The sequence below is a fragment of the Mus musculus genome, chromosome Y, assembly GCF_000001635.26.
Source record: "Mus musculus strain C57BL/6J chromosome Y, GRCm38.p6 C57BL/6J".
NCBI classification, from domain to species: Eukaryota; Metazoa; Chordata; class Mammalia; order Rodentia; family Muridae; genus Mus; species Mus musculus.
The window spans coordinates 51,675,218-51,689,710 of NC_000087.7; the positions used below are offsets into that span (position 1 = coordinate 51,675,218).

General features: G+C 36.2%; 1 protein-coding gene across 1 annotated transcript; it reads right to left on the minus strand.

Moving 5' to 3' along the window:
• Positions 1-5,322: 5,322 nt before the first annotated feature.
• On the minus strand, positions 5,323-6,006 carry Gm21396 (predicted gene, 21396). The gene has a single exon (XM_017318726.2). It carries the CDS (start codon positions 6,004-6,006, stop codon positions 5,323-5,325), a length of 684 nt encoding a protein of 227 aa, XP_017174215.1.
• Between the last annotated feature and the right edge of the window lie 8,487 nt (positions 6,007-14,493).

Below are 14,493 nucleotides of genomic sequence, written 5' to 3' on the forward strand. Positions count from 1 at the left end.
GAAGATGGCAATATAAGTGGTCTGTGTGTGTTCAGTACATGGTATATTAAGAACTACTTTCCTTAATACCTTGAGAATTGCATACAAATATTTTGATGGAATTTAATTTCCAATTATTTTAGTAACTCCTCCCAGAACAAAACCTGGCCCACTCCCACCTAACTCCTCCTGCCAACTTCATATCTCGTCTTCTCCCCTTTGTTACAACCCATTCAAATCATTTGTGTTTCCCATAAACTCTTAGACATCTGGCTACCAGTAGAGCATGAACAATCTATAACCTTCAAAGTCAATGCCTTTGATGAAAACTTACTATTCATCCTTCATCAACTGTCTATACCTTATCAGATAGCGATAAGGGATAGTGAGCCTTCCCATTCAGTGATGGAAGACAGAATGTCCTGATTTTGTGCAGAAAGACACAGTTTTTCTCTTACCTCTGTGCCTTACAAGATTTTCATTCTCTTCCTTGAGGATTTCTAAGTTTCAGCTCCTCTACTTCTTGCCTCTTTCTGTGAGTATTTGTGAATATGCATGTGTGTCTATATTACAGATGTCTCAGTATATATACAACTCAACTCATAGTGGGATTTTGCAATTAACTGCTGGCACTATCTCACACTAGACCATATTCCTTAATGCAGACTTGGTGTGGGTAAGTACCAGAAAGGAACTGGAGATTGCTAGATATCTTCAGAGTTAGTTGTAGTATAGGTGAAGTTTAGACTTCTGACCTTACATTCTGGCTAGCCCCTATGGGTTTAAGATGCATGGATAAGGGATCAAGATCCTGAACTTGGATTGCATTTTTCTCCTTTTTGAACAAAACAGAGATATACTTGAAGAGATAGATGGATCTTATCACTTTGTTTCAAATAAAGAATTCTGTGGTTAAATTGTTTTGAAATGTCAGTCATGGGTCTTAGATGAAGGCTTTGGTCCACAGTACAATGTTCATAGGTAGTACAATATGCACTCTGAAAAGTGATTGGAACCTGAGGGCTTTAATCAATGAGTTAATCAACCAATGGATATACAAGGAATGGGTAAGAAACTTGTAAATGAACGCGGTCATTTGGACATGTCTTCAAAGCTGTTTATTGTCTTTGGTCCCTTCTTGTGTTAATGCTGACTAGCTGCCAATAATTTGAACAATTGTGCTGCTTCATGCCCCTTTCATATTCATGTGATCATGGATCCTTCTTTCATTTGTGATAGTCACATGTCAGGTTCAGAGGAAACATTGCTTAATTCTTTAATTTTTTTTTCTAGAAACGGCATGCTAAGTGTAGAACCAATGTTACCTAGTTGTTGTAGTTGGAATATTCAGCCATGGTATCTGTTGTCTTTGAGACTCAAGAACTTTGCTGCTACCCACACCACTGGTCTTTCTTCTGAATTCACTATTGTATTTTAGTAGATTTCAATATCATATGAAGAACCAGAAAATGAGTGAAAAATGACAGTGGTGAAATATGTTTAGAATCATTAAATTACACACTTAAAAATAAATAAATCAATGGATTTATTTAGTATATAAATCAAACTCCAATAAAACTTCTGAAAAGGCTTAACCAAATGTGATGCTTCTCATGTGAGTTGTTATTTGTCATAGCACCTGTGATTTAGCTGTTAATAGTACTGGGTTTTATTACTTATGAATCAGACACCAATACATCCATGAAGGGGTTACACTCCATTCCCTCAGGAGAAAGAAATCAATTAAAAGTCATTGGATTAATTGATGAGAATTTTTCTGGTCAAAGCTGAGTTGGCAGGAAGTTGGACAGACTGGGGTGTCTCCCAGAAAGTGTAACACAAATTAGAATGTAGGTGTTGTGAGGCTATAAGGCATATTCACTACTTGTCACCTATTATTGAGTATTCTTGCTGTTGGAGGTACTTACCCTTCACTTCTGCCATGGAGGGAAGTGGGTCTACACCTAGGCAGAATGAGGAGATTGTGATGAGTAATGTTTGTGTGGGTTATGGAGCAGGATAAACCTTAATGTGCTGGGATTTTATTTATCTCCAACTTGACAATCTAGCGTCACCTTAGGAGAGAGAACAATTGAAGAATTGTCTCTATTCACTTGGTTTTTGGGTAAGTCTATGGGACATTTTCTTCATTGATGGTCGATGTGTGAGGGTAGGCAACTGTGGGTAAGCTCATCAGTAGTCATTTATAAAAGGAAAGCTTTTACTCTGTATTTAAAATAAAATATTCGATCAAGCCACATGATTTTTGGTGGTTTGAATAAGAATATACCCTATAGATTCATATATATGGATATTTAGTCACCAGGGATTGGCAGTGTGTTTAAGGATTAGAAGGAATGAGAGAAGATGTGGCTTCATTGGAGGAAGTGGTTGTGTCAATAAGGGTGGTCTTTGAGTTTTCAAGAAACCAATGTAATGGCAGAATATCTTTTTCTGTCTAAGGATCAATAGTTCTCTATTGCTCCAGTGCTGCGGTCACTGACTTGATGTTTGACTAAACTTCTGTAAGTGTAATCAAGCCCCCAGTTAATGCTTTGTTTCATAATAGTTGTTTTATCCATGATGTCTCTTCACAGCAATAGAACAATGACTAAGATAGGGTCAAGCAATAAGCACTCTTTCCTGGTAATGCTTCAAGTTCCTGTTTTGCCTTCCTTGGTAATAGTCTGTAACATGTAAGCTAATAACCCTTATATTCCCAAGTTATGTTTGATGTTAGTATTCTTCAGTGTGAGAAAGAAGCAAACTAGAACAATTGCATGTCATTATATACATGAGAATATCTTACCTTTAAATTAAAATAAAATATCTACACATTATTTGTCCTTATAGGATAAGTGACAGTGGTAGTATTAGATATTTTGTTCCTCTAAGAAATTGTCTTACTTAAGGTTTCTATTGTTGTAAGAACATACCATGTCCAAAGCGCTAATTCCATAGCAAAAGTTTTATTCAGCTTATATTCCACATTGCTGTTCATCATCAAAGTAGTTTGGAAAGAAACTGAAACAACACAGGTTCCTGGAGCCAGAAGCTCATGCATAGGCCATGGAGTGGTGATGCTTATTGACATGCTCCTTAAGTCTTGCTTCCATAAGGAGCACAAGACTACCACCACAAGGGTGTCCCCACCCACAATGAACTGGGTCCTCTCCCACCAATTAAGAAAATTCCTAAAAGCTTGATCTTAATGAGGCATTTTCTCAACTGAGGCTCCTCCTCTTGCAAGACTCTAGATCTTTTCAAGTTGCTATGAAACCAGTATGGCACTCTGAATGTAGTTGGCCTATAAGGAGGTGTGGCCTTGTAGGAGTGGGTGTGGCCTTTTTGGAGGAAGCATATCACTGTGAGGCTTTAAAGCTCTGCTCAGTGTGGAAGACAACATCCCTGCATGCAGAAGACTCTAAGCTTCCTCTCCACCACTACATATGCCCAGACACTTGCATGTTCACTTCCTTGATGATAGTGGACTGAACCTCTGAAACTGCAATGAAATGTTGAAAAGCCCTAATGAAATGTTTCTAATGAGTTGTCTTAGTCATAGTGATTTTTCACAGCATTGAAACCCTAATTAAGACATCCAGCTAGCATAGAAACTCTCCCAGATATCAAAATTAATCAACAATAAAGAGTATTTTCAAGTCATTTGGCATTCAAACTTATTCTAGAGAAAAAACACAAATGATTGAGTCCATGACAAGCCTGACTAAAAACAAAAACAAAAAACAATACAAAAACAAACAAACAAAAAACAAACAAACAAACAAAACAAAAACAAACCAAAAAACCTACAACAACAATAAAACCAACCAAACAAACAAACAAAAGAAACACTCAGAGTGCATATGGGACCCATTAAGACCCCCATGAAGCACAGGGGCTACTCAGGAGTAGTGACCAACATATTGGGCAACCTCATAGAGTTTGAAACCCATGAGAACTGGCATAGAAAAGAGATCAGCACATATGCATTGAGTACACCTTCACTGTTTTATGAGAAAGAGGTCACACATAAATTTGAGACAGGAATTTCCAGGGAATAGACAGGCTGAAAAGGTACATAGGTATGTTGGGAGTCAGATGTTTGGAGGAGAGCCAGGGGAACAGGCCAGTGGTGAGCTTTTTGATGGTCATCTGGGGCACTCAACAGAGACCTCCAAAAGATCACAGGATTCATCCCAGGCAAAGATTGCACAGGGAAAGAACTCAGGATCCACGCCCTACCATATATTATCTCACAGTTTATTCATTTTCTCTTTTAAATTACTCTTTGATCTGATCAGCTGGCTATTTGTTAAGAAACCAAAGAACCTAATGTGGATATGCCCAATTTTAACTATTTGCACAAAATTTCTATTCTTCCTGGGTCTCCTGCTTCACATTTTGAGAACTTCATCTTAGAATTCATTTGTCCCTCAGTGTCCTCTAGTCCTTTGTGTGTCCTTTATTGTTTTTAAAGGTCACCATCAATTTAATCTTTCTTAACTTCTACCTGGTCTCTTTTCTGCATGTTAATATTGGATTTCTTAAAAAGATATCTCAATGGGAATAGATGACCATGTTGTCAAGAGCACTACTGTACCGCAAAAAAACTGGATTTGTATTCTTGAATTCATATCCAATGGTTAACAATCAGCTTTAATGCCAGCTCCATGGGATCTGACAACTCATGTCTCTGTGGTCACCTATACTCTCAAGCTCATGCCCTACTCCCACCCATATAAATAAAGATAATAAATCTTAAAATGAGAGACAAGTTTCATTTGGTTTCATTATTCAAATGAAACCTTATTTTGTCTGATTTCTGAATCTCTTTGGATCAGTTTTCTGGGTTGCACTTTGTGTAACAAGGCCACATTCCTTTTATCTATCACTCTTTCCCCAACTTGTTGTTTCTCCCTCAGACTTCATACCAGAGATTCTATCTATGTCCTGTCTTTCTCTGCTTCTTCCTAAAAATCCATTTTTTGATGCCATCCCTGCTCCTCTAAGTCATATCTCCAATTCCTTGCTCACTATGCAGACCACAGAATCTAAGTCCTGTCCATTTTAGCCTGTGTGATATTAGATGTATGCACTGTTCACAGCCTGCGTTGCAACTTTCATCTTCCTTTGATGTTCTTTCTTCATAGTCCATCTCTTCCAACAAAGTGTTCACTAAAAGCATGTCATGTCACACGTATTAATTTTTAGAACAAAACAAATTTTATTGACAAAGATACTGAGGTTGTCAAAGACCCATAGGTACCCAACACAGGAAAACAAACATTTTTTTTCAATCCTATAAGTTTACATTTCTGTACTTTGTGATTTTTTTTCAATTTAAGTGATATTTGACACCAGAGTATAGACATAGATATGGAGGTCACCGAGAAATTTGATAAAGTACACAGTAGGATTGGCTAGAACTTTGTAAACAACCTTTCCGAACTTTTTGGATCCATCATCTCTGGTGTACTGCACCCAGGAACCTATTAAGAAGTCATTGTCATCACCTGATCTCGCCTCAGCCAGAGGGGTCTCTGGAATGATGTGGAGGTTACCTTCCTTGTAGTCATCCAGGAGCTGATAGACGTAGAGGACCGGATCCTTCTTGTAGGAAATGTAAAAATAGTCCTGTAAGAATGGCACCTGGGCTAGCACCATCCCACTCCAGTTGTCCTCAGAGCCATCTTTCCCCTCAAATTTGTGTTGTACCTCTCTGCCAACCAGTGCGCCTGCAAGGTGGACATCCCTCACCTGAGGAAAAACTACTTTGTGAGGCAAGACCTTAAGATTTAAAATCCTCTCATCGCTGTGGAGCTCCTGTCCGTAGACACTGTCAATTCCGTCATACTTCACCAAATAAAGAGAAGGGTTTGTTGGCAGTTGACCTAGAATGATGGCCTTCCAATGGGTGACAGGCTCATTACCTTCCTTCCACCCGTGAGAAATTCTGCAGCCAACAATATTCCCCAGGGCCTGGGAAGAAGGCTTCCTCCTACTCTTCTTCTTGAGTGATGTCATGCTCAGACTCTTCAGATGTATTGTCTTCTACCTGGCTGTAGACCTGTTGTGGTAGATCACACTGTCTTGTGGCTTCCATTCCCTTCAAATATCATACTTGCTCATTGCCTGGGACTGAAGATCTTGCCCGTTTACGCCAGACACAATGCTGTTGCCTCTGTCATATATATGAATTCCTGATGGGCAATGGTTATGGGTTGGGAGTGAATGCTGGACCAAGACTCTTCTCTACGAGAACTTCTGAGCAGGTGAAGAAGACTATGCTAAACAGATTTGAGCTCCTAAAATTAATTTTATAAAAATAAGAAGTTAATAAGTCAGCCATGGTGGTACATGCATTTAATCCCAGAACTCAGAAGGCAAGGACAGGCAGATTTCTAAATTAGAGACCAGCCTGGTCTACAAAGTGAGTTCCAGGGCAGTCAGTGCTATAGAGAGGAACCCTGTCTCAACAACAAACAACAACAACAACATCAAGTAAAAGAAAACAAACGAAAATCAAACGAAAAACAAACAAAACAGAAATACAAACAAAAAATAACAAAACAAACAATCAAATGGAGAAGTTAATAGGAAGTGGTAGTGACCCATAACTTTAATCATAGTACTCAAGAGGCAGAGTGAGGCAGACCTTAGTGAGAGAAAGACAAGTCTGGTCTACACAGTGATTTTCCTAACAGCCAAATCTAAACATACAGAAACTCAAATAAAATTAACCAAGCAAGCAAACAAACAAACAAAGAAACAAAGAAACAAGGGAAACAAGGAAATAAAAATAGTGTAATTAACAAGTAATTCTCTAGAGCTCAGAATAACATACTCAGATCAACATTTATTTCTTCAGACCTGAGTAAATTTGTCTCTGATGAGGATCCTCTCCTTGAATTTCTATGTCAATTTAGGTGGTGCTATGACAATTACCCCCAATGATCAAGAAGAAGAGAAAAAAAAAAAAAGGCCAGAGGGGTCACCATGATTCTCTTGTAAGCGTAAGCTCTGAGCTAAGTTCTTGCATTCACAAATATCTTCCCAGGGACACAGCACACCACTGTCCTTCTTTATTGTTTCTCCTGACCCAGCTTCAGAATTATTCGATGAAGCCATTGCATCACTGAACTCAAGAACAACTCAAAAAGTCGAGGCAATATCAGCCTTTTAGAACTAATAACTTCTAACATGCACATGGACAAACAGGAGCTTTGGTATTTTAGTGGAATTGTGATCTAGATATGGTTAGCAAGGATAATAAATTCAGGAGATAAACTAACCTAGACCATTCATCTCCCTTGCTAATAAACATGGGGAAAGTAAAATGTACAGTAACTCACTGTAGAAGAGAAAATTTTTAGCTTTCTGTAGCTATGAGGGTCCCAATTATTTCATAAATGTACTTACCCATAGAAAAATATCCTAGTCGTCAAGATCTCCTGATAGAGACCAGGCACCAAAAGCCTGTGGGAAAAAATGACCTGGCTTTGACACACCACTGTGAAGATAGTGAACTCACCTTGAATGGATTCTAGCGCCTCCAAGTGGAATAGATGCACAACCTCCAGCCAGTGCTCTGTGACATCACCCTAGTTCAGCTTACATCACAGAACCCCTCTCAGGCTGGTTCCTTCCCTAGTTACACTCAGAAACATTCAGCATCTCGAATTTACCTTTTCATATGGCCTCCTAGAAATAATAAATGAAATCCCAACTGAAAGGCCTGATGATCTGAGTAATATTCTGCCAAAGAATTACACCCTTGCATGGTTTTTATTGTTTGGTTGTTGAATTTTTATTTATTTGTTTGGTTTGTGTTTTGTTTTGTTTCATTTTTGTTTTTATTTTCGTTCTGAGAAAGTCTTCGGTTTCTGCCTTGACAACATCCATGGTGGTTATTTTTCATGTTCCAACCTTTCCCTTGGTTATCTTTAAGCTGTGCTTCTTATCATAAATATTGCCAGATTCTTTGAGGCAGCACACTGGATAGCACACCAATTTTCACTTTATGAAAACCCACAGTTAGAGGAGGACTATTTTTATGCAAACAAACCTGGAATTTGACAGGGATAAATGACATGTATTGAAACCAATGGCAATCATGAATTATGGATTCTTTGGAAAGTAAGAGGACAACATAGATCTTGGGCATGCTTACAAAGTTGTGATAAAATTAAAAAAAAAAACCTGATATCTCCCAGTCATATTTTAAAGGTTTTTAAAATTTACCAGCACTTCTGATTATAAGTAATTTCATAGATTAAATGCAGTAAAACAGGATGAAATAGATGAGGTAATTTTACTTTTGAAATATGTGTAGACAGAATACTGGACACAGGTATGTATAAAATTTACTTACAAATTAGAGGACACTTTAATTGTTCATGGCACATAGATCTTCAGTTCTTCAAAAAAAATCGTTTTCAGTACATTCCACGGTCCCCACCACACCCTGTACATCATCTTCATAGAATATGACACTATCCATAGAGAGCTAGATCCTTCAACAACAGTCATAAAAAAAATCATTCCTTAAGGTGTGGCCACAGGCCAATGTGATGGAGGATCTTTATCTGAGATTCTATCTTCCCAGGTTGATTTAAGTTCACAAAAAAAAAAAAAAATCTAAGAAGGACCACTACATATCCATATCATCAATATTGATTGCCTCACTGTATGAAACATACATGCTATGGAGTGATTTAAAATGTCAACTACTGGATGAATGCCTTAAAAATGAGAGACAGAAGGAGAGAGAGAGAGAGAGAGAGAGAGAGAGAGAGAGAGAGAGAAATATATTTCTCATCTATGTGTATTAGTGCAGCGCTTTGTTTTCAAAAAATGGATGGAATGGTTAAATACTATATATTAGGTTAGACAAGTAAAACTCAAAATGACTATTGTAAAAATATAAATTTAATAAGGGACATTAAAAAATAGGAGGTATTTTGGAAGAGTAAGCGCAGCAGGAGGGGGGAGATCTGATAGCAATGGAGGATAGTGGGGAGGATGAAGATGGTAAAAGGACACTGTAAACCTGTGCAAAGGGTCACAGAAAAGGCCTGCGACTTGTACACTAAAAAAAAACACTGGTATAAAGTAACAGAGTCCAAATAATATTTTGATTAATTTGGGGATTATAGCTTCAAGACACTAAAAAATATATTTGTATTTTTCAACTCACTTGTGGTTCTTGCTATGTTGAACATGATATGGGTGACAGGATATGGTAAGGTGCTTCAAAGTTTGTGTATCATTTATCATCAAATGCACATGTCACTCAGTGAGCTGCAAGGCTATCACAGGGAAGGAGGTATCTAGAGATCTTAAGTGTACATGACGTAGGGAGAATAATGCCCCCACACTACTATAGATGTTGAAATAATCACATGTTTTTCCCAAAAATAATTTTCTGAAGATTAATCCCCAGGTGTGAATTTTAAATAACTGCCCTAAAGTCTGGATTTAAGATTCCTTGAGAATCTTCCAAAACAAAAGGAAATGAAGAATCTTGGTGCTGTAATTGGAGAAACAAGAGAAAAGCAAACAAGAATTCATCACATAAAAACAGACAGAAGAAGTAGGAATAAAGACATATTTAGGCAAGATGAATAGTGAAGTAGAGATTAGAGCAAGCAGAAAGGACTGAGGAGATAGCTCACTGCTTAGGCCCACTGATTGCTTTTGCACAGGACCAGGGTTCAATTTCTAACACCCACATGGTTGTTCACAACCACCTGCAATTCTAGTTCTAGACGATCTGATGACCTCTTTGGACAACACACACACACGCACACACACATATACTCACCCACAGAGAAAAAAAATATTTTAGAAAACAATTATACAAACAAAAAGGAGTCAGGTATAGTTTTATTCCCCTTTAATACCAGCACTCAGAATCAGGCTAAACTCTGTAAGTTGAATGACTGCCTAGCTAATAGGTGTGTTTTCAGAATTTTATTTTTCTCTTCTTTTTCTTTTTTTTCTTTTTCTTTTTTTTTTTTTTTTTTGTATTTTAGGACTATTTCAGTATTTGTTTAAAGATTCTAGATTTTTTTTCTTTTGATTTACTTTTTCTAATGTTTTAGGCTTTTTTCGGGCTTTTTAGTATTTTACAGTTTTCAGGTTTTTTTTTTTTTAGAGGGGGGGGTGTGTGGGAGGGTAAAGCCCTTTGTGTTATTTAGAGTTTTAGGGTTTTAATGGTTTTAAATTTGGTAGGTTTTTTGTCCTTATAAGTTTTTTGTTTGCTTGTTTGTTTGTTTGTTTTGGGTAGGGTTGAGGTTTATTTTTATTTTATTTATTTATTTATTTATTCATTTATTTATTTATTTATTTAAGGTATTTCAGGGTTTTAGGGCTTTTTAGTGTTTATAAATAATTTTAGGAGAATTGTAATTTTTGTGTGATTTTGTTCTTCTTGTTGTTGTGTTTTGTTTTGTTTTTGTTTCTTTTTATACTTTTAGTGTTTTATAGGGTTTTAGGATTTTGTAAGGGTTTTTTGTTTTCTTTTGTGTGTGTGTTTGCTTTTTTTTATAGGCTTAGGATTATTTTTTTATCTTAGGATTTTAGTTAATGTTTCAGGGTTTTGTAGGTATTTTGGGGGAGGGTAGGATTGATTTTATAGTCTCAGGATTTTACTTAGGGTTTCAGGGTATTGTAGGTTTTTTGTTGTTGTTGTTTGTTTGTTTGTATGTTTGTTTTTTTGTTTTGCTTTTTAAAGCGGGTTTTCAAGGATTTTATTTTGAGTTTCAGAGTTTTGATGTGTTTTTAGAACTTTTTAAAGGAACTTTTTTTTAGGGTTTTACAGTTCTTGTGGGTCTTTTTACTGTTGTTGAGTGAGTTGCCAGGTCACTGCATTGCAATGTAAGCCTGGTCCCAGCAACTTTTCTCATAACACTTGTACAGTACTGCTTTTCAACTTGGCTTTGTTACAAGGTTTAATGAGTGTCTTGGTCTGAATAAGACAACCTCACGTAGGCTTATATGCTTGACTGCTTGATTCCCTGGTTAATGGAAGTGTTTGGGAAGGATTAGGAGGTGTGGCCTTGTTGGAACAGGTGTGATCACTCCTAGTAAGGAGTGATCTTTAAGGTTTCAAAGTCCATACCAGGACTTTGAAACTATGTCTCTGTCTCTGTCTCTGTTTCTCTCTGTCTCTCTCTCTCTCTGTCTCTCTCTCTCTCTCTCTGTCTGTCTCTCTCTCTCTCTGTCTCTCTCTGTCTCTCCCCCTCACTCTCTCTCCTGGCTGCTTTCAGATCAGGATTCGAAGCTCTCAGCTACCTCTCCTCCACCATGCCTGTCTGCTTCCCACCATGATGATAATGGACTAACCCTTTCAAACTGTGAGCAAGCCCCCAAATAAATGTTTTCTTTTATAAAAAAAAAAAGAATTTTAGGGTATTTCTTTATTTTTTAGTTTTGTTTTGTTTTTTAATTTAATTAAGGAATTTTTAAAAATTGTTTTAAGCATTTTTTTTAATAAGGTTTGGAAAATGATTTTCTTTTCCAGTGTTTTTGGCGATTTTTTAAGGCAGAAGAATTTGTAGTTGTTGGGGTGGTGGTTTTGTATCTTTTCATTTTCTTTTTTTTTTTTAATTGTTTTTTTATTGTCTCATTAGGGATCTAGACTTGTAGAGTTTTTGGATTTTTTTTTTTAGGGTTTTATAATTTTTTAGGGTCTTTTTAGAGTTCTTGTGTTTTCTTATTTATAGAATTTTAGGGTTTTAAAAATGTTAATTAAGAATTTAAAAAATAGCTTTTTTGGGTCATTTAGTGTTTGTTTAATAATTTTAGGGTTTTTTAGGGTTTTAGGTTTTGCTTTATTGTTTTAGGGTTTTTTTTTACGGTTTTTAAATGATTTTAGGGTTGTTCTCAGTGTATTTGGCAAGATTTTTTTTTTAAGGCTTAGTGTGGCTATTGTTCTTTCCTTGTTTGTTTGTTTGTGGTAATTATTTTATGGTTTTTTGGGTCTTTGTAGAGATCTAGAATTTTTTTGTTGATTTTTTTTGTTTGTTTTTTTTTCTTTAGGGTTTTAGGTTCTTTTAGTTTTATTTTTTCAAAAATTTTATGTTTTTGTTTGTTTGTTTGTTTGTTTGTTTTAGGGTTTTTATTGTTTATTTAAAGCTTCAAGTTTATTTTCTTTTCTCTTCTTTTTTCTTTTTTCTTTTTTAGAGTTTTTAGGGTCTTTAAGGTTCTGTCTCTAAGAACATAGAAACTGAACCTATTGCTTTTAGATTATTTATAAAATGTATTCCATTCTGAAAACAAGAAACACTATAAAGTCATGTTTGTTCATTTGCGTGTATGTCCCCAGGAGCTATAGATTATGTGTGCCTAATACAGAGCTCTAAATATGTCCTGATCATACAGATTTAATTGTCACATCATGAAAGTTCAAGAACTATACTATAAAGCTATATCTATGTATCCTAGTTTATTCATCTTTCAAACAAATATAGTAGATATGTCACAGAGAGCAGAATTTATTGATCATGATTTCGAAAAAGGACCTCAAAAGTCATTAAATCAAGTATCTTATACTAGCCAAACTCTACCCATTTATCCAGTTCACTCCTGTAAGAATAATTGCACCTGGGTTTTGGTTAATTCTTATTAAATTCTCCAGTTAAAAAGGGTCTTTATTAGCCCCCTTCCAGCTTAGTGAAAAACTCCATTCACTCTCCTTCTGAAAGCAAAAGCATTTTTCTTTCACAGACTATGTTAATTTTACAACATTTGCCCCTGGATGGTTTCCATTTCCACAGTTGTGTTTGCCATGACTCAATATTTCATCTCTCTTCAGACAACTCCTCTCATATACCACAGGATAATACACAAAGGCTCATTTGTGAGTCATGCCAAGAAAGCGGAATGAACTTGGGGGATACAGAAGAGGGAAAGACACAAGAGCAACAGAAGTATCATTAAGCTGGATACTACTCTAGAATACTGCATGCTATTCATGTATCCTGGGGATCCAGAAATTCATCTAGACTGGACCCTATTTATCCATTGGTAGGATGTAGTCTGAAGCTTAGCCTATTAACTGGCAGCTCCCAAAGCTTTGAACTGATCCAATGATTGTTATCTTCCACACAATACCCAGTAGTATCCAAGCTACATTCCCTGTCACAGGCAAAAGCCCGGAAAAAGAAAAGAAAGCACTGTACTGTGTGCTAGGGTAGTGTTCATAGTGTCAATCTGCACTGAATCTATTACCACAACTGCAAAGGTATATGGCACAGGCAATCCAAGGATCACCATGCTTCCCATTTTATCTCTCCAGTCTATATATCCTCTCCCAACTCTACACACTATGCTCCTATTCCTAGGGATCATTTAGAGGTCTCATAAATACCACCATGTATAACCCCGGAAGATGAGAGATGTTTGAAGCACATCAATAGATTTTAAGTCTGACAATTGTTGATGTCATCAAAACAATTTTCTGAGGTGTGCTGTGCTTTTGTCAAACGATGGGGCTAGAATGGCCCTGCCAAGATCTAAAGCAGAAATACTAGTTTTTTGTTTGTTTGTTTGTTTTTCTATTATTATATTGGAACATGTCATCATCAATTGAACTTCCTCAGTCTAAAATAACAGGTGATACTTATAGTTATTTGCTGCCATCTCTAAAGTCTGGGCAAGGCAACTCCTGTGATTCTCCAAGCCTTGCTTCTTACCAGTTCTGGGCTATATGCTGTCAGGATAATGTTCTAAACAGGGAACTCTATGGATATCCAGATTTCAATAGTTTTCCCTTCAAAATTATAGTAAAAAAATTCCAATTGTACATTTATTTTAGTATTTCTGGTCAACAATTTCCTACTGAAGTGACAGCAATATTTACTATTTTTATATCTTTATACTAACATTATATTTCTGTTTGATTTGTAGGGGACAGGTTTATTTGAGACAGTCCTACATTACTCATGCTGACCTCAAACTTGCTATATAGCTATGGACAGTCAAAGGCCTTGATCCTCTTGCATTCAACTGCCAAGTGCTGGGATTACAGATTAGAGTATCATAGCTATTAAAAGATTTTCTATGACTGATAAAAGAGGTGAGGATTTGACTTTAGGATTTCAGTATTTTTCTAATTGTAGTCATAGTTTACATTGAATAGAGTCATTATGTGAAAGGCAACAGAGATTCTGGTCTTTCAGATTTCTACTCATTAGTAGATCAGTTAATACATTTAAATATCTGCTAAAAATGTCATGGCCTACAGGAGAACAGTAGTTTAAGATCTTGCCTAGCGAGGTTTCTGATTTTAAGAGATTCAGAAAATAGGAGTAGATTTATGAGTTTAACATGAATGAGCATGTCTTATCTAATTTGCCAATGTTATACATAATAATACAAAACATGCATTTTAAGTTTTTAGAATTATTTTCCTAAAAACATATATATTTATGACCAAATGATCTAGAATTACTCATAACAAATATTTAATATTATAAAAAGCCTAAATTTTTTTGAAATAAAATGAAA

What these genes read in the sequence shown, in the direction of transcription:
- Gm21396 (XM_017318726.2), bottom strand. Translation starts at nt 6,006, where the DNA reads ATGACATCACTCAAGAAGAAGAGTAGGAGGAAGCCTTCTTCCCAGGCC.